We start from the raw sequence: 20,469 nt of genomic DNA, 5'->3' as shown, positions 1-20,469 counted from the left end.
CAGTTTCTATACTTTAAATAGCTCTTAAAACATTAAAATAAATTAAAATAGGAACGTATTACCTTTCTTTATTTTAGCAAAGTCGGTAATATGCACAATTTGGTAGCTGCTGTGCAACTGCAGCTGTAAAAGCAAGTCACTGTATTCTAGGTGTTCCAACTCTCTATGAATTTGTATAAAATGCTGTCCAAATCAAGGTCTTAATACACTGAAGTGTTTAGATGGATGGTTAAGTCCATTCATAACCAATCAGTCACATCTCCATATGTCTGAAGTTAGTGCCTGCTAAGTTTATTTGGAATAAAGATTTCAGCATTTGCCCAAGTACTCTGCTGAATTGGAGCCCCTGTAAGTCTGTAGGCTTATAGATAATGGTCTGTAAAAACTAATTATCTGCAAGGGCTGAGCATGGACTTGATTATTAAATAATTTTCTCATACTTTGACCCTTCTGGAGATTTGAAGATGTTTAATACATGGTTTTACAAAAGTGAAGGGTGATCAAATTGTGGCCAAAAGGCCAAGTGAGGCCTGCAGAGTCTTAGAGCACAGACCATGAAAGCCCTCTCCTTGTGACTGCAGCAAGAGGACAAGGCTGCTCAACTGCAGGCTTTTATTACAGACAACGTAAACAGAGAGCAATTTACCTCCTACTAAAGCAAAATCCTCCTACTGAGGAGAATAAAAATAACTGCAGATTCTACGATTTCTGCACTTATTTTTGACTCCATAAATAAATAAAAACCAGCAGAGTAACTTTTATTCTTGGGGCCTTGGAAATTTGCCAAGACTGTCTCTTGAGCAGTAACAATCGTTACTGTACTAGGTATTTGGCTAGATTTCTGGTTAATGTCAGGATTCTGTAGGTTGGATTTGAGTAACTGTTTTTATTGTTTGCTGCCGCAGTCAAATCTGAACAGGGCATGCTTTGATGAAGAATGCACAATAACAGTTTTGCTGATGCTATGAGTGTGTGGTATGTCTGGTGCAGCCTATTTCCTTCTACAAAGCATGAAATATGAATTTGGCCATAAGACACAAAAATTTGTGAATATGTATGTCCTTTGGAGGGGTGTTAAGGAGGAGCTTTGCACTTGCCAAAAGATGTATTGAATAAGAACTCAGTGAACAAAATCAGAGGAAAAAAATTATCCTGTCAGTAGTATTCTTTAAAGAGTTTCTTCTGGTTTCACAGTCATACTTAAAAAACTGTTGTCAAGTGAGTATGCTCTCAAAGTCAATGATAACATGATTTGAAGGATTTGATCTATCCTGGGATTTTTTAAATTTGATCTTAAAACTATGAAGTTAGAGCTTTGAGAGTATGGAGCTACTCAGGTTATAGAAATAATGTACAAGTTTCATAGTGTGCTGCCAATAATATAATAGAGGAGTTGTAAAGCACCCAACGTATACAAACTGCCCAGAGAAGAAAAAATAACTGCTGTACATCATTAATGTTTTGAGCCCTAGGGAGTAGTGATTTCTTGTAGGGAAGATACAAGAGTCTTCAGAAGAGCAGAGACCTTCCAGATTCTTCTTTTCAATGTGGATACCACGTATGAAAAAGGTCTACTTTGAACTTGTATAAATTTTTTTTAAATGAATTATTTCTCTATAGAATTATTATTTGAAAAAGATTTCATATTAAAATATACTTTTAATATAATAATGAAACACAGTACAGGAAAGGTTGTTTAGTATATGCTAGTAGCACTAAAGATAGGACACAAGTGAGCAAAGAGTACTTATCTGAAACAAAACTTCACTTGGTGGAATATTTCCATGTATACATAAATGTGGAGAGAGAGAGATGAAAACAACATACATACATATGGAGAGAGAGAGATGAAAACAAACAAAAAGCCAAACTGACCCCTGTGAAAACTGGAATAACATGTAAACTTTAAAACTCTCATGAGAGCTTTTCTGGTATCACTTAATACTACTCTTTGCTATTTCTCTCATTTTATTTTGGCTTCACTTTGATCCAGTTCCTGTTTTGCTAGTTCTGATATGAGATTTCTACTCCTTTTACATGGTTCACTGACTGTGTGGGGTTGTATGTATAAATAATATTTGGCCCCTCTTAACATAATATCTGAATATACTGTACAAAAGGGTAAATTAATCTCCAAATCAGGTAAATACTTAGAAGAATCATCTAGTATTTTTTTGTACAAATAGAGGTTGCGAATTTTAGTTAGGGTTAAGTCACAGCCATTTTTTTCTACTAGGGGTGGAAGAAGCAAATTTAAATATTACTATTTTAAAAACAGTTTCCTGTTGTTAAACCTCAACTTTTCTGTAATGTCTAATCTGTTAAAAATACTTTAAAATGAAGTCTACGTAGCTGAAGTTCATAAAGGATAGTTATCAACATTGTGCAGTATTGGATTATATGTCTCTAACATGCTTTTTTCATGTGTATAGTATGTTTGTTTCTACAAAAATCTGTTTTCCTTTGGGAAATATATCATCTTAGTTTCTTTGTCAGACACAACAGATGGTAGAAAGCAGTACAGACTAAGATGGATGGGTGGTAGGTAGGAAGTTGCTTTTGGAGGAGGACTCATGACTGCAATTACTTGTGCTTTAACAGAAAGCCTCATTTCTCCTTTTAAGGGTGTTCAGTAGATACTAAAAATCATTCAGGAAATGTGTAAATAGATTTATTCCTCTTTGTATTATAGCAGTGTGAGGTTTCATGGCTTTTCACTGTGCTGGTCATGGGTGGTGTTACAGTGGGACTACAGTGTGTAGACATTATGATTTCCTTTATATTTCAGTCTTTTTAGTATGTGATAACATAGTTTTATAGTATATGAACATCTGTAAAATTTCCATCTGAAAATGAGATGGTGTTCACTGCCCCACTTCAAAATAGACAAGTCTGATAACGAACCAGATCTGTGATTCCCTGAATTAAAAGCCGTATTTCTTTACATATTCCAGTGAGCTGCTCATCCATTTGACATACAATCTGTATACTTCTGGACAACTGATACCAAAGTTCATTTAGAGTAAAGGTGTTGAATGTAGATGTAAAATGCAGACATTGAATCCAGATGCAAATCTAGATCCAGATTTTGAATGGTTTAGAGAAAAACCAAAATGTATCATGCCATAGAGTGGGATGTCTGGAGCTGGGCAGAATGCCCATGATGGTATGTTCATTATTTAAGGCTAGAGGAGTTATCAGTGTAGTTCAAATCTAAGGATTATATGTTCTTGAGTCTTTGAAAACAGCATGGTTTGAGGTTTCCAATTGAAAAACATACCAGTAAGTACTTCTGGTATAATCTGTGTTCACAGAGGTCTCCTCATAATGCCTAACAGTTACGGGTTTGTTTAAGCCCCAAAATATAGTTGTAATTTATTTGGCCTTTGTGCTTGTTCCTATATTGTCCTGGGGTTCTTGAAGCCCTAGAATTCCCAGTCTGACAGGAAAATCATTATGTTAAGTGCTGAGGACTTGATGTTTAGACTGAGTGAACATGTAAAGGCATAAATTGTCTTCTGTTATGTACAGATCCCTATCTCCACTAAACAAAGATCTAAGCTGAAATAGTACAGTAGTCTTCTTGCAATTACCTCTGAGCTCTACATGCCACAATTACATATTTGGCTAAACCTGAGTGTGGCTTGTTAGAGAGCTACAGTTCCTCATGAGACAAAAATCTTTCTTCTAGAATAAGGTGTACCTGAAGTAAAAATTAAGTAAAAATTAATACCTAAAGCCAAACATCTATGGAAAGGGAGGTAATCTTCAGTCCAGGCAATTCCTTATCCTGTTCTTCAGCAGTGCTTGGGCCAGTTCAACTCCAGATGTCGGAACTTTTTTTAAAAAAAGGCAAGCTGCTGCTTTATTCTTGATTATCTTTGTGTTGCCTTGGGAACCTTGAGAAACATTTGGGCAGAATAGAGTTAAAAAAAAGCATAATCAAAAAACTAACTTTGAAAGAATGGACATATTGTTTCAGAATGGACCTCTCTAGAGAACCAGAAATGTATTTGATTACAGGAATAGAAACATTCCTCCTTTTCCTCTCATTTGTATACCTGACAAAATTGCAACCTGTAACCGTGGGATGTCTGAAACACTTCTAGAAGCACCAGCAACTCCAGCTACACGGAGAAAACTAATGCTTCTCCAGAATGCAGAATGACAATTTTTTTCCCCATGTATTCAGTATGCAGGAAGCTCTCCATGAGATGACTGGACTTAGTTAATTACTACCTGTGTTGCACCTTTTCTTTCTTGAGCAAAATGGTTTTAAAGTCAGTGAACAAGGTCTTATCTCAAGGCCCTATCTCCCTACCAGATAGGGTTCAGGCCAGAACGTGGCATACAAATGACACTGTGTGACATCCTATTGCACATAGAGAAGGGGAAGATGTATACTTGCATATTGCAAGCTATTTCTGTGGTTATCCAACCTTGAAGACCTAGCACATTCTAATGGAAAAGCGTTCAGGTGGCAAAGATCTTTTCACACTGCATTCAGTGGAGAATTGGTAACTTCTGCTTCAAGGCTGTTTGCCTGTGGAATAGCTTGTGATTGCTACATCATGTTTGTGATAAATTTAATTGAAGCAAATGTTTCAGATAGAAATAAATATAGGTACATTGCTCATTTAGGACTCTGGTAGAAGTCCAGCTGTTTTAATGTTAGGTTGATTGCAGCACCTGCATTACAGATGGTTAGTTGGCAGAAGACTTGAATGACAGTTTTTGGTCTTTCTTTGTGGTGGTCTGGAATTCTGTGTAATATTTCTGATATCCTCTGTGTGCATGTTTCAAAAATATTTTCAATGTAAAGGTGACTACACTTTACTTTGTTTGCTTCCAAGAACAAAGCTGTAATCACAGAATGTCATTAACACAAAAACCTCCTCTGCAGCTCTTTTGGGGATGTGAGATGGCTAAAACTGTGAAAAGACTAAGCACAAACTTTTTGAAAGAAAATGATGGAACAACTTGGAAAGCACTGAGAGCTGAGATCAAGGATGTTTACTTTTCTTATAAAGTCATTGTATTTGAGTGTATGAGTGTTAAAAAGAACTGCTGGCAGACAAAATGGTTACAGAAAGAAATTCCAGATTCTCTGGCATACTTCAAACTTTATGCAAAAAATAATTTAGGTGTGAGACGATAAATATATATAGGTTAGTTTGTTTGGACAGGTATATGTTAACATAGCATTTGTATAGAGCTGAATAGGAAAATTTCATTTAGAAACTTAGCAAAGGTTGTGTTTCTGCATAGATTTGACTAGCTGTTGTCTCTGAAGAACAACTATGAATATGGTTATACCAAGAATGCCGGCAAGAGAGGAAATAGAGGAGATGGGAATGACCAGCATCAGTCCTCAGTACTTAAAGAAGCTGGACTCTTACATTGCTCTCCAGAAAGGATTCATGCAGTGTCTGTGCCCTGGAAATATGCTGGAGGGACTAATGAAAGGGCACAGCTAAAGAGACTCTTGAGACTACAGAGCTCTGGAACAGTGGAAGAGGCATCATCCAGTAGTTCCTGTGTGAATCCACACAGTGTCTGAGTAGCATAGCAGAATGATGTTTTTACTATGCTGGCTGTCACAAGACACAGCTTAGCATCAAAATGGCTGTCCCTGCTTGCGAGGTTCTCCTAAAACTGTCTAAGTGAAGTGACATTATACTATCCACTCAGACTTTGTAACTTTGACCTTGCTCAAATGTAGTATTCCCTGGGGACAAGTTAACTTTGAATCACACTGATCCTTCTTTGGAAGTAGTCTTGAATACTGTGTAACTAATCTTTGAAGGGTTTGTAAGGGCCCACAGTCCTGACTAGCACTAGACTTTTAATCCAGGCTGTAGGGTTTTTTACAGCACAAACAAAATTGTTATGAGCTTTCATAGACAGTTAATTCTTAGCCAAAGAAGGGAGATGCATCATTTGCTTTGGGCATTTGCTTGTTCTTTTTGTCTTCTGGAGAACCTCAAAAACTATGGTTTTGGGTACCAGATAGTGAGTGAAAATAGAAAAGTTAGAACATACTTATTTGTAGAATATTTTAGGTTGAGTAAAACTTGCAAAAACTTATATTGCTGTGCAGTTTAACTGGACCCACCACAGACTATACTTTCAATTAATTCTGTAGCTAATGTCTCAGTGTTACTGGTAGCATTTTTTTCTGAACAGAAAATACGGTGATATGGTTGTGCGTGCTTGTGCGTATGTATGCTATGAACAGTCTACTATAAATATACATCTGTGATATGCATATGTGTAACACAATGAACAGGCTTAAAAAAGTTAATCTCAGAATGAGAGATGCCCAGTTCCTGTGAATGCTTCCTTAATTTAAAACTAGAAACAGTGCAAGAAGTCAGCATAGTCTTTCAATGAGGATGAAATTTGGAAGTATGTCTAGTGTGTTTCTGTCAATTATTCGTGGAGGCCAGGTTGTGTTTTTGGAGCGGACTGTTGTATAATTGTTGAAAATTAATGTTATAGCTTGTGAGTTAAGGAGGTTAAGAGTTTAAATTTTTTATTGTTACGAATTTTTGTTTTAGTCAACATCTATTAGAAAGAGAAGCATTAATAGACTGGTAATGATAATGCTGTTGAATTAAGAGATGCATCACTACACTAAAGCACTTTAATTGTCATAAGTGACACTTGAAACAAGTTTTCAAACAATAGACTATAGTGTAAGTATTTGTATCACTGTTACATATTCACCTGGTGACCAGTGGCACTGACTTCAGAAGCTTTAAATAACTAAATAAATTTTCACTAGCACTGTCCATGGATTTAATTGTGGCTTTCCTTTTTGGAGAGAATGGAGCTGAAATTGATCTTAGAAACTGCACAGCAGGATCTTGCAGTTCTTTGGCTCTGATTGCACCAGTACGGCACTCCTTATGCCTTATTGGCCTAATAACAATAAACCATAGAAAGGAAGTTAGCAGTAAAGTTCAGACTTTCTTTCGATTTTCTCCCTCTCTATTTTGCTAGCATTTTTTTAGAAGGACTTTACACTTTCAGTGGCATCATACAGTTCTAGTATTGTGATTAAAAAAAGTATATGATGTGCTAATTAGTGGTAAACTAGAAGTACACCATAACTTATGATTCATCTCTGAGAAACACTTAATCATGAGAATTTGCACAGGCTATCATTTATTTTTTCCTACATGCTTTGTAAAGAATAACTGTGGTGGCAGGTGAATTGGGCTTCCCGGAAAAATAATCTGTACCTTGCATTTTGTTTTGTTTTTTTAAGAGGGGTGAGAAAAGATAGTTGAAGTCCTACAGAACAGATTTTTTTTTTTTTTTAAATTTTTTTAAACCTAATGGCAAAACTGCAAAAATAATTGGCTATCATAAGGTACAGGTTGGTTTGTTCTGAAGTGTTGCTTGTGTCCTGTTATTTTTGGGCTGTCTAATCCTGCAAAGCTTCAAATTTTCTGTGAATTGGTAACCTTCTACTTTTGAGGATGATTATGTCTGATTCTTGGCGTTTGTCCTGTTCACATTGTTTCTGTTGCAGCTGGATTTGAAATAACACTAAGATGCTAAACATATTTCAGTAATGGGAGGTGAGTAAATGATAACAAAGAGAAGATCTGGAGAGTCTCATACTGAACTGGATGGTAAGGAGTCTGTATGTGATTCCCAAATTTCTACTCCAGAGAAAGCTCTACTGAATTAACAAGCAAAAGTTCTGCATGTTTAGTCCATAGAAGAGCAAAAAGTTTGAGTGTTTGTTTGGGGTTTTGTTTTTTCCTTTCAATAAGAAATGGCCAGATACAATCTAAGCCTTGCAATAGCTAACCCCCTGTGTGTGATTGCTGTTATGGAAATAACTGTCTTTTGTAATAATAAACTATTTCTCTCGGGGAATCTTTTTGCAGTATAAGCAATCCTACAAGAAATTAAGTGTTTCTCCTGGATGAGGGAGGGTGCCAGATTCAAGCACTTCTGTAACAATCTTAGGAAATTTTTAAAAAGCCTTTCAGTTGAGCGTGTGTGGAAAAACAGTTTGTGACCTTCCCATCACAGTTGTATACTTTCTGAAAGAGCCATGAATAGGCTTGAGGTCCAGATACGAGAAGATGAGCATTAGCACCAAATTTTGTTTGGGAATTCATCCATTAACAAAGATTTATGTCATGTGATGCTACAGAAAGACATTTTATCTTAGGGTCTGATCGATTACTTACTGGCATATAGGATTCCATAATGTGGCTTTGCCAAATGAAAAGTTAGCATTTTTACCTTTTTAATTAATTCATAGAACTAATTTCAAACCTTTATTTTTCTCACTCATGCAAAATCTTTGAGTATGTTTCCCCAGACCTTATGGGATAGAACATTAACTATGAGTGTAGATACATTGATTTTAATATATTAAAATTAGTAATTGTCAGCATGATCTTCATGTGATCTTCACTGGAAATCAAATAAAATTTCAGGCTCGCAAAAGGAAGACCACATTTTTAACAATGAAGCTGCTCTTTCTATTTTGTATTGCTTCTGTTGCCCTTAAGATATTGAGGTGAAGAAATAAAGTAAATTCCATCAGCTAAAAATAACAAAGATAACAGAAACACATAAATCAAGTATAAATAATAGCAACAGAAGTGAACTGAGGGTGTAAAACAATAGTTGCGGTATCTAACAGCAGTAGTGGATAAAAACAGGGCAATGAAATGCCCTTTAATGGTTTTTGAATAATTATTACCATTGTCAAAGTCAGCCAATTTATAAACACTGAAAATTTCTTACACGGATATACATGGTGTCTTTTTGAGAATCACACCTTTTTCTTTGCATGTAGATTGAATTAAACAAGAGTGTATAGTTTTTCAGTATTAGACTGTCACACTATACTTTAATAAAATAATTTGCTTTATTTGATCAATCAGCAGGGTGCAAATGGTTGAATATTGTTGTTATGCTTAAACCCAAGCTGTGATTTCCAATACTGCAGTGGTTAAAAGATACTTTAACCTATGTTTACCTGTTTGTTCTAACATAGTTTACAGTATTGAAGGTGTATCATCATTATTTATGTTCTGAGCAATATAGTTGTTAAAAGGCCTCATGAACACCAAAATAGAAGGTTAGTTTAATGAAAAATTTTATGTTTTCCAAGTTTTCAAAGCTTCAAATATAAAATAATTGTAACACTGAAGTCTTTAAGTTGCACTTAGTGATGCATTAATTCACATATACTAATTGAGTAATTATGAGTGTGTTGCTGTGGCACTCAAAGCATTTATATGCTGGAAGTGAAAGTGGGTTGTTGTGGTTTGACTTTTTTTTTTTTTTTTTTTAAACTAATTTTCCAGTGGACTGAATATATTAGTGATGAATGTGCTGTTAAACTAACTGTTTGTTTCCATGCTGGAAAAGTTTTCATGGCTCCAGCAATTGCTAGCCATTTTACCACACAGCATCCATCATTTTGTCAAAGTTTTAATGTTTTCTAGTGAACCACCTAGGAAAGAGAGGAGGAGAAAAGAATGAAAAAACAGCCAAATTCTTTCTTTCTGTGCCAAAAAACTGACTGAAGTTTATCCCTGTTTGCCCTTGGAACAATTAATGTGACATTTTCCTGAATGCCATACTAAATTTGATTGTCAGTTATTGAAATGCATGTTTAAATCAGCAGTGATGCAACTCTAAATGCTTTTTTTATTAATGTCATTGAATCCTTAACCCACAGCCTTGACACATAACAGAATTAGAAAAACTTTTGGACCATTTGGCTGAAGTTGTGCCCTCGCTACGGTATCTCAGTTTGCTTGGAAACATGGCCTGCCCAAATGAACTGGTCTGCAAAGAAAAGGATGAAGATGACTACCAGAGGTACAGGTTAGTGTTTTGACTTGTAGATATGATAAGGTATGTGGGTTTTGGTGTATTACAGGAAAAATATTGAACTAAAACCAAATCATAGTCTCAAACAAACATCTATACTATTCTGAAAGCATTGTGGCATGTTCAGCCACGAATCATCTGGGAATTGGAGTAACCCCATTTCAGCGAGATGACTCTCAGGAACCTTATTTCAACAAATATTTCAGTGCTGTATAGCACAAGTTTGAGTTGAGCAGGTGTGCACAGGATTTCCTGAATGTGGGTGCTCATATGTGCATAGTTATGACCTTTCCTTCTTTAAGGCCAAGGTAAGACAGCATTTATATACACTGGGGGTGACAGTCAATAAAGAAAAAAATCACTACACTCAGCCAGTGGCCTTGTCTTGTGATAAGATTTGATTATGGTGATGAGTTTCTTCTACTACAGTTATCAAGGCACTCTTAAAGAACGTGAAAGAAAGGACTCCCTCTATATTGTGCTGCTTTCCTCAGAGCAGTTAGATTTTAGATTCAAATGAAAAGAAAAAAAACCCAACCAAACTCTCTCTATAACGTAATTTTAAGGAGCTAGATTACACAAAAGGTTGTCTGGAAATTAAGATGCAAGCCTTATAAAATTTGTATGTCCAAGTGATCCAACTTGAAATGGTGTTAAAATTACAAAGGATATTTAAAACAAAAAATTAAAATATTTGTGACTAATGATTTTCAGTATAGATCCAAAACTTATGGAATGTCTGTTCAGGAGACATAATTTTCATAGCTATAACCTTTAGGCAAACGCAGGGGGGAAATTAATTGGATTTCTTTTTCTGAGCTCACATCTGATACAAGATTACAGTCTTTGTGTGCTGGCATTTTCCACATGAACTGAAAATGGTTGTGTGAGGCAAGTCGGAGCCAAACAGTACTGGTCACCGTATTGCCAACCTTGCAGAACTCAGGTTTCTGCAAAGAACTCAGGTTCACCTTTTATTATCAGATCACCTGCAGTATTTGGACTTATGTAATAAAACTCTGATTTTATCTTCATGTAATCCAAACTCTGCTGTAGGAGTTAGTATAAAACAATACAAAGTGGCAGAGACTAAAACCAGGTTTATTGGGAAGTGGCATGAATTCAAGGCACCGGTTTATTACTCATACATGCTGTAGGTTGAAACAGCAGCACAGCTGTCCTGGCTATGCATATTTTTTTTTTTTTTTTCTTTATTCCAAAGTTTTGAGAAGGGTTTCTAGGTTATCATTAGCCAAAAGACTTTCACTTTCTAATGCTTCAACTTTAGAATCCAGCTTTGCTGTACCATTTTGGTTTTCACCGAGTAGAACAGCTTAGATTTAATAAAATATTTTCCTTTAGCTTTCACATTTAAGTGGAAGTTATGTCTACTGTCCAGCTTACAAGACTCTGAGTGCTGTCTCTATGTAAATTTATGTGACTTTTGCACTAGAGAATTGCTTAAAAAATGAATGTTATCTCTACAGTTTACTGGTTTTCACTTTAAGTATGTTTTCTGACAATATGTCTGCTATTAATCATTTAAGCAAAAGTAGAACGTTAAAGGAGCCATTCAGAGGCAAGAACCCATGGTTCATTTAGTGCTGTCTGAAAAAATTCTTTATTGATTGACATCCTCTGTGGTTATGTGATGTAATATTTATAATATGTCACACAGCCATACATCAAAACAAGCATGTCCGTTGTTTTATTTCAATGCAAAAATGGTGACTTCAAGGAGGTCAAGGTAGTTTTAGGTCACATAGTGGCTAACCACTGTGTCAAAGTGTGAAGTGATTGTATTTATGCATCTGCTGGAAACTGCAAAATTGCTTCCATTTTCTTTCTCTTTATTTTTCCGAAAACCTGGGTATTTTTTTTTTTAATATAAACAAGGTTAATCAAAGCTCTTTTAAGAAAGAGTAATGGACTTGTAATTAGTTGAATGATTTATGGTTCTGCTGCTGTAATGAAAGCTTCCTGATCCTTTTCCGTAATTATTTGTTACATTGTACGAAATGTGTTTGCCAGACAACATTAGACTCAAAACCATGTATCCATCCATCCATCTACCTTTAGGAGAATAAATTCACCTACATGGTGGAACTAATTAAAAGTAGTCTGCTAATTCTATTCTGAATAAAATCAGTGTTTTGAATTCACATTCTGAAGCATCTTGGACAACTTTTTTCTTCCTTTCCCCAAACATACAGATTTATCTCATATATTTAATAGCAGCAAGCTCTCCTGAGTGAGAAAATATTTGTATTTTATCAAATGTATTGCTTAAAATCTTAAATGAAATGTCCATTTTCAGCATTTTTTAATGATTTGAAGTAACTTTTTTCAATAGGATTTCTATTTGTTTGAGAAAATTTGTCACACAGAAAGCATCAAAAAATTGCATTTCAGTGAACCTGAATTATATAAACATTTTGGTTTACCATAAACTTTATCTGGTTTTGTTTTGTTTTGAATAGGAACTTCTTTTTGTAAATTTCTGCAGTGACCATTGGAACCATGGCTTCATTTTTCATTGAGCTCTGATTTCATTCCTACTGAGTTCAATTAGAGTTCAGGCTATTTAATTCCTCAAGCAGAAAGAGAAAGGTGCTAGAAATCAAAGCTTTACTTAATCTTCTCATTCCAACAAACTGAAAAGATGTGTAAAACTTCCAAAATTTCAACCTTAAAAGAATGTGGAAAATCAGAATTTTAAAAACTCAAGGTCCACTGATTTACCTGATATTAGTAACAGGCGTAAAAAAATAATATTACAACTTTTAAAAATAATTAGGTTTCATTATAAATACTTGGAAAATGTATAAAAGTGCTTTCTGACAAGGTTATACCATTTCTATCAATTTCAATACTAAAGCTTATTTCTAGTTTTTCATTAAAAATGTGTTGTACAAAAACATTGTTGTGAGTTTTCTCAAAGTAGCTATTTTTTGGTCAGAAATACAGGAACATTTGAGTGGGATACTTTTTAGCAAAAGGAAAACCTTTTTTTCCCCCCATTCCTGTTATTTCTCCTTACCTTTCATTTTTAATATTCCTGGTTTTTTCTGTCATTATAAAATAGATTTAGTTCCTTTGTTAAAAATAACAGACAAACAAAAAACACAAAACAAACAAAAATCAACAAACAGAAAACCCAAACAAACAATCAAAAAAACAAAACTGAAAAAAAGAGGTCCTATAAGTTTTTATTTTTCATCCTATCTTTTAATCTTTCCATATTTGGAAGGTGATATTTTTAAAGGGATATTCTGGGAGTGAGGGCAAGGGAAGGCAGAGTATATAAAATGTAATGCTGCTAGGAAAGTTTTAAAAGCTTTTGGCTGAAACAGGAAGCAAGAAACAGAAAAATAGCTTGCAAAACAGTGCGTCCTCTAAAATAACCTATTCTACAATCTCTACTTTGAAGATTGCGTGAAAGCAGGGGTCATGACCCAGAGATCAAAGTAACAGAAGTCAACACAGTAATTGCTGGTTGCTTCTCTTGTACCCGCACTTGGTCAGTCCTGTGGGTGTATTGTTTGCAGTGAAAACTTCAAACGTGGTGTTACTGAACTGTGAAAAATCATCTGGGTCGGAATGTATTACAGGGCATTTGCAAATGCTGCAGGTGACCTCACCTATTTTTATTAAAGCGATATGATTGTGAAGGATGTATGCCATGTGTGAAGTTTTCAGTGCTTGTTCATTCTTCTTTGCTCCTTATTGACATTTCCTGGAATGATGCATTCATTAAGTGCTGTTGACATGGAAACAAGGCCAAGTGGAAACAAATGCCTGAGTTTATTTTAAATTAGCCTAAAAGTACATATACTAGATAGGCTATCTTTGGCAGGGGTAGCAAATGGTGATAACCTTATGAAGTCCTCTTAAGATATACCAGCAAGAAAGGAAATGCAAGCATTTTGTATGGATTAACTTTTCAAGCTAAATCAGCTATTCCCATGACACAGGTTTGATTCTGTGAAATGCTGGGTCCTCTTACAGCATTTTCAGTTTCCTTGCAATTTCATTTTGTTTTACTGTAGTTTTGGTTTAGTTTTATTTAATTGAGACAGCGCCTACTCATCTATTTTAAATAGCCTTGTGATTGAATCATAGAATCAAACCTCATCCAGCTTGGCCTTTTGAATTTAGATAATAATGTAAATACATAAATACATGTTACAGAAGCAACAGGAAACTAGGAATCCATGTACAATAATGAAAATAATGCTAATAGACTTGGTCAATATAAGTGAACTTACTGCTGGGGCTCTCTTAACAGGAGGGATTGGAATCTGTGGTACTTCCGTATATGTTTTTTATGGTACTTAGAGATGATTGTAGTATTCCCTTACATCTGTATGATCTATGAATCTGTGCTCCTTCACGGTTTGCATGGGGCCTTGTAATTTCTACAGTACCTGGAAGAAAAACACCTGTATTTGATAGACATCACATAGCCATACGACTTCTATCTGAGATTAGTCACGGTAAGGATTTATGAGCAAGAGCTATTATCATGGTTTTGTTCGGACTAATAAATTGAAGTCCGTAATACCTCAATTTGTCCAATCTAACACAGTAAGTCAAGACATAACTGTAATTACCGTTACATGTATAAAGAGATATTTTTTCAATTCATAGAGGAGTTTGCTTCATTGAAGGTAGAGCAGAGGGTGTTCAAGTATTAGGAGATGGTCTGCTATTCTGAGTGACTTGAGAGCCCCTCAGTATTATTATATGGTCATCACCAAGCAGTGCCAAGGTTGCACAGAGACAGTGTGATTCTCTAACATGGCCTCTGCTCTACAAGATGTTTGTTTATGGCCTGGCTTCCTTAACACTGTTTTGAGGAAGCTTTATTGCAGATGGAAATCCTGCAGACAACTATATGCTATTTGGGAGTGTAAAAATTGGGGATAGAGGGTTAAACTTTTTGGTGATGCAGAAGAAACAATTACAGGAGATAATCTAGTTCGGTGTCATAAACATGTTTGCTCAGTCCTTCTGATTTTTGTTTTCATCTCTCCCCCTCTGAATGCTGATCTAACTTTGCCAACTTTGGGTTATTTAGTAATTCTAGTTTATAATAATGTAACTGAGACATAGTCCTTCAAAGTTTGAAATAGCTATATTATTTTTATGTTTGATGATTTTCAAAGAAAGGAACTACAATGGCACAGAACATAGAAAAGTGAAAGTAAGCACTTTCTGAAACAAAGAGCATATTGCAGTTAGGGTACGGTTAGAGTGAGCCATTTCTGTGTTCTTCTATGCAAATATTTCTCAACTTTTCAGTGCCAGATTAATTTTGTGTTTTAAATTTAAATATTGATGCCTGTAGTACAGTTTTATATTTCAGTTTCTGTTGATAAAAGTACAAAATTAAGGACTATACAGAATCTAGTTATTACCTTAGTCTTTCAGTAAAGGTTCAGTGGAAGAGTTTTTATTTTCTCTGAAACTCTAACATATACAAATTTCCTATACTCTCCTTGTAGTAGAATGAGAAGAAAAAACAAACAAACAAAAAACCCCAACCCACAAACCACAAACATTCTTTCCCCAAGTAATTTATTGCCACTTTAAGATTTTCTTATAGTGTGGCTCATGGGTGATGCCTTTATCTTTCAGTATCAGGAGGCCAACCAGGTTCTACAACTTGTCTGCTTTTCCAAGCGAGGTAATAAATGAATCGAGTCCCTTAGATGCTATGATATTATGTGATCTTTTTTGTTTGTTTGTTTTTGTTATGGTGTTCACAGTTCTAGAATAAAAATTTCCTAGAAGTGTTCGATAATAGTAATAAGTAGTGTACTGAAACTCATTAAAACTGATGGAATTTTTATGCCTGAATCGAAATGCCTACTGAAAGAAATAGATAAGAATGGAATTACACAGTAGCAATGTAACAAAAATAGAAGTTGATATAAAAGTTATTTTCACCTGTATGTTTTGGGTCAGGACTGACAAATTTCTTGTGTATGTTTAAAATAGATTTGTTCTTTTCTTCCATGTGATCTTTTAAAGAACACACATATATTCTCTTTTAACCCTTTTGCTTCACCTGTGAAACTCTCTCCTAAGACTCTGTGAAGCATCACCAATTTTTGGACAGTGAGGGAATAGCCCAGGGACTGTTTTAAGTAATGACTGTTACACAGTAGACAACTAGAAACATGCATAGAATACACCTGCTAAGTAACTGATAGTTGTTCATAAGACTGAGTTAAGATGACAAGTCTGATTTGTTAAAGGCTGTAGAAGTGAGTCATTATCAGAGACAGTATTTCTTTATATAAAAACCAGATTTGTGTATTGTTTAATAAATAGCAGTAGCTGATCTCAAAGCTGTCTTTGTTCTGTCCCTTTCTGAACTCCAACCTGTTTCTTCAAAGGAAGGCTTTGCCCCACTGAGCTTTTGCCAATGTCAATAGCAGCTGAATCCCAAATTCACTGCATTCCTTTGCAAATGCCCCCTCAAGCCTGTCCCTCTTTTCTAACATCTTGACAGGTCTGTGTAACAAATGTTAAAATAATACTAATCACATCCAACACTTACAAAATTGATAAATGAATTGTTAATCTTTATTGTCATTTTCACTTAAGTAAGACTGGAATAATGTGAAATGTGATATTTCCCCGTCTTTTTTGCATCTCTGAGTGTTCTTGGTTGTGTGTAATGATATTGGCCTATTTTCATGGGACTTGTGGCACTAGGAGCAAAGGAGGGGAGATGATTCTGGACAAAAGATGATGCAACTTTAGTTATATAGTTTATTTCTTCAATCCATCACGAATTAGAAGATCAGTTTACAGGCAGTGATAAATGGATTTCTAAGCACCTTCCTGGTGACTCTGGTGGGTTTTTTGACTCTCTCTGGAGATTACCTTTGTCCTCATCACTGAAGATAATAACCTTTCTTCACACCACTGCAGAGATGTTAAAACCCAGTAACAGCAGTCTCAGAGCACACAGAGCAGTGCTAAGTTCCCAAATGATTAAAAAAAAAAAAAAAAAAGGAGTTGGAGGGGCAGGGAGACCCTGTCCATCCAACCTCTAACCTAAAATAATCCTTTCTAAACTTCTAATGTAAAATTTACATGGATCTATCTTTATTAAACAGCATTCTCTTAACTAGTCTAAAACAGGTGCAATGTGTCATGCAATATATGTATCTTACTACCTGCCATAAAGTATTTTATGATGGCTGCATTCTGTGTTATTAGTAGCTGTCTTTTTCTGCAGCCATTGGTGTTTGATAATAGTCTTAAAACACCCGAAATTACTTACCTGCAAGCAACATTCCAGATAGTCCCTGTTGACAGTTTGAATAAGTTTAGTGCCCTTTTGTTGTACTTTACCTTCAAAACAAACTGATTGAACCATCAATAGCTCCTGAAAGCTGACAGAGGCATGTCATCTGGTCTAACCCTCTGATAGTAGGTTATCTGTGGGAGTTAACCTCCCTGCATTGTTAACTGAAATGTTTTATGTACTATGCAACTTTAGGATACTGCTGTGATAACCTTAGTAACTAAGTCATACATCACAGTAAAGAGATTTTGTGCAACAAATAACCCTGGATTAAATTTACAAGGGTTGAATTGATATTGTAAAGTGTTCATTCCAGGGCTTTGGTAATCCTTTCCTGTATTTTTTATGGCAAACTTGTGTTACATTTAGATTGAAGCTGCATCTTCATATTTCTAGCTAAAATATATCCATGAAGCCCAATGTTTTTCTTCAGCTGTTTAATAAAATAGTATAGTACTGTTTTCATGTCCTATAGATTCTGTTTATGCAACATTTAGTGAAAGAAATATGAAGAAATGGGATTGTATTTTGAGTGACCTTTTAAAAGAATTAATCACTGATATGTGATGCCTTCGTTCAGCTGGTGGGATAACCTTTATGATACTTAGTTTTTAATGTTTGGTGTACGTAAGGAGTGCAAGTCAGCCCTAAACTTGAGACTTGTGGTGTAGTTTGCTGTTTAGTTTATGTGGGTAGGGTGTTTTGGTTTTATTTTTCGTAGTGGCATGTACTGATGCTAATTCTGGTTTTTGAAGTGCAGTTGGGATGGCTTAAAACTACAAAGATACGTTTGTATCAAGGAATGCTATTATAATTTTAAACTCTTTTGAAATGTTTGAGAGACTGACATGACGGCTGTGATCCAAAGTCAGCATAGATGATGATGCTGTCTTAGTCTGTTGTCATTTTTGTTGCAGCCTGCTTTTCAATGGCATATTTCATTCCATCATTAAACATTAGCTGATTTTCTAACACTGATGTTTTCTTCACCTGAATATTCATCTTTCCTCACGCTATACTTGGTTGGTGTCTTTACTAATTTTTAGCTTCGTTCTTCTTCACTCCTGATACATTGTTTCTGTATGTACATGTTTTCAACCCTAATGTTGTCATCAGAGCTCTTCTGCCAGTAATGCAAGATGGAAAGCTTCTCCTCCCCTGGAAGATAAGGGCCAGCAAAATGCCAGGGAAGACTGGAAAGGGCAGCCAGGAGAGCTGCCAAGATGGGAGGAGTCTGGGAACGTGTCATTCTTACATCTGTACCTGTTGTTTAATAAATGGTCTTAGGACATTTTCTGTTTTGTAAAGTGATTCTCTCTTTTTCTTCTTCTAATATCACTGAAAGTCATTGGTTGAGGATTCACATTTACATTGTCTGAGCATTTCAGTGCTGAGCATTTTCAGTTCACTTGTTAACAATTTACAAAGCTGTTGCCTCAGAGGAAAGGTGTACTTGACAGAAAGGTTTATTTTCAGCAATAGATTTTGCTTGGTTGTAGAAGGGGAAGCTTTATAGTCTTTTTCACATGCTTATCTGGTCTTAAGAACAGTATTTATAAGATAATTTATACCTTTTAAAACACATTTTTTGTGTGTTGTTCTTTTCCAAAATGTTGTTATGGACAGTTTCCTAGTACTTCAATTTCTTCCTCTCAGTGCCAGAAGGGATTGCTATGATTAGGAGGCTCAATGACTGACTGGAGTTTTATGCAAAGCAGCTAGGCAAGGGGAACATTATCAGTCACCTTTCTAACCCCTGCCAGGAAAAGTCTGGCACTTCCCTCACTTTGCAATGTCTGCTTTACATTTGGTTGACTAAATGTAAATAACATGCACTTGAGATGGTTAGATATTCTGATTTGCTATGGCTGTGTTCCTTACTTTGTTTCTGATCTGCCATGTTCTCTCCCACTGCAAGCAAGGAGCCAATGTTAATTTTTGAAGCTAAAAAACTTCTGTACTTTGAGTAAAAAGGATAAATAGAACATAGTACTGGTGGATCCTAACAAGAAGTTTGGATTCTTAAAACATTTTTCATAAAAATGTTCTCTCCCTGTGTGCTTCTGCAGTTAATCCTGAGCTGGGATCCATATTCCATAAGGACAACTTGTCTCCCTGGCAAGATCAAATTGGAATTCTCCTTCCAAATGATGCTTATGTCAAAATGAAGTCCTGGAAAGCAGAGACCAGGAATAACTCTCCATGCTTTCTCTTCAGGAACTCTTCTTTTCAGTGTTAATAATTTTGAACGCTGATACACTCCTTTCAAGACAAAGGATGGTGTTTTACGATGTATGGTAGAAAACATATTACAATCTTCTTTGATTTGCTGTTTGTCTATAATGTTGCTGATTGTTGTGTTTTTAGGAAAATAGAATAAAAATCTGAAGAATTAGTGGCAAATTAATGTTTTTTGAGAATTCCTTCAGGGAAGATGACTGGCAGTTTCTGTTTCTCAGATTGATTTTCCCCTGCAATATGGGATGGAGTCTTTGGAATCACTCAAAAGTCTTTTTTTTTTTTTTTTTTTTTTTACAAACTGGCAATTCAAAAAGATTTCCAATTTATTCTTTTTGGATGTACCTTATGTCTCAGTAATACCTATAGAGAACAAACATGATAATTTTCTTATGTGTTTGATCCACCTACTACTAAATTGTTATGAGCGGCTTAGAGCAAGCTTCATTTGAGAGGGTAAAGGTAAGTATTATAACAAAGGCTGTTGCTGTTTATTGCTGTTATTTTTTAGTTGTTTAGTCTGTAAGTATGTCTTTCCTTCTTTCTGGATTTTAACTGCAGGCATTTTGCTCTCTGTTAGATATTTTGTCCTGCACAAATTGACAAACCTGAAGTTTCTTGATACCCGGAAAGTAACCAGGAGGGAGAGAGAGGAAGCCTTGGTAAGAGGTGCTTTCATGAAAGTGGTTAAGCCCAAGGATGCTAAGGTAAGAGAATAAATGGGAGAAGTAAGAACTATGTTATTCTTTAACACTGGTTTAAAATAACTCCCAAACTTGGCTGTGTCTTTTGCTGAAGTAACAGACAAAACCTTTCAAAAGAGAGGACTGGTAAACATGGTGAGATGAGGGACAAAAGCCTTGGTAATTTTTCTGTGGTTTCATACCCAACTTTACTGTTATATCTGTTTAATGGACTATAGTTACATTATCAAATTTCTGGTTTCCAACCTGTTTCATATAACAAAGTAACTAATATGTGTCAGTGAGCTTAAAAGAATATTTTTACCCTGTCTAAAGGTATGTAGCAAC

General features: G+C 35.4%; 1 protein-coding gene across 1 annotated transcript in view; it reads left to right on the top strand.

Moving 5' to 3' along the window:
* The window catches only part of LOC104508428 (chromosome unknown open reading frame, human C10orf11), a gene marked incomplete at both ends in the record, with an annotated part of 186,336 nt that overhangs the window by 517 nt on the left and 165,350 nt on the right, over positions 1-20,469 (top strand). The window contains 2 exons of the mRNA XM_010150060.1: positions 9,731-9,870; positions 20,019-20,145. Coding sequence (XP_010148362.1) covers positions 9,731-9,870; positions 20,019-20,145 — 267 coding nt within the window. The remainder of the gene's footprint in view (positions 1-9,730; positions 9,871-20,018; positions 20,146-20,469) is intronic.

This window comes from Eurypyga helias, unplaced genomic scaffold (genome assembly GCF_000690775.1).
Source record: "Eurypyga helias isolate BGI_N326 unplaced genomic scaffold, ASM69077v1 scaffold2374, whole genome shotgun sequence".
NCBI classification, from domain to species: domain Eukaryota; kingdom Metazoa; phylum Chordata; class Aves; order Eurypygiformes; family Eurypygidae; genus Eurypyga; species Eurypyga helias.
This window is presented reverse-complemented; position numbering and strand designations above follow the sequence as displayed.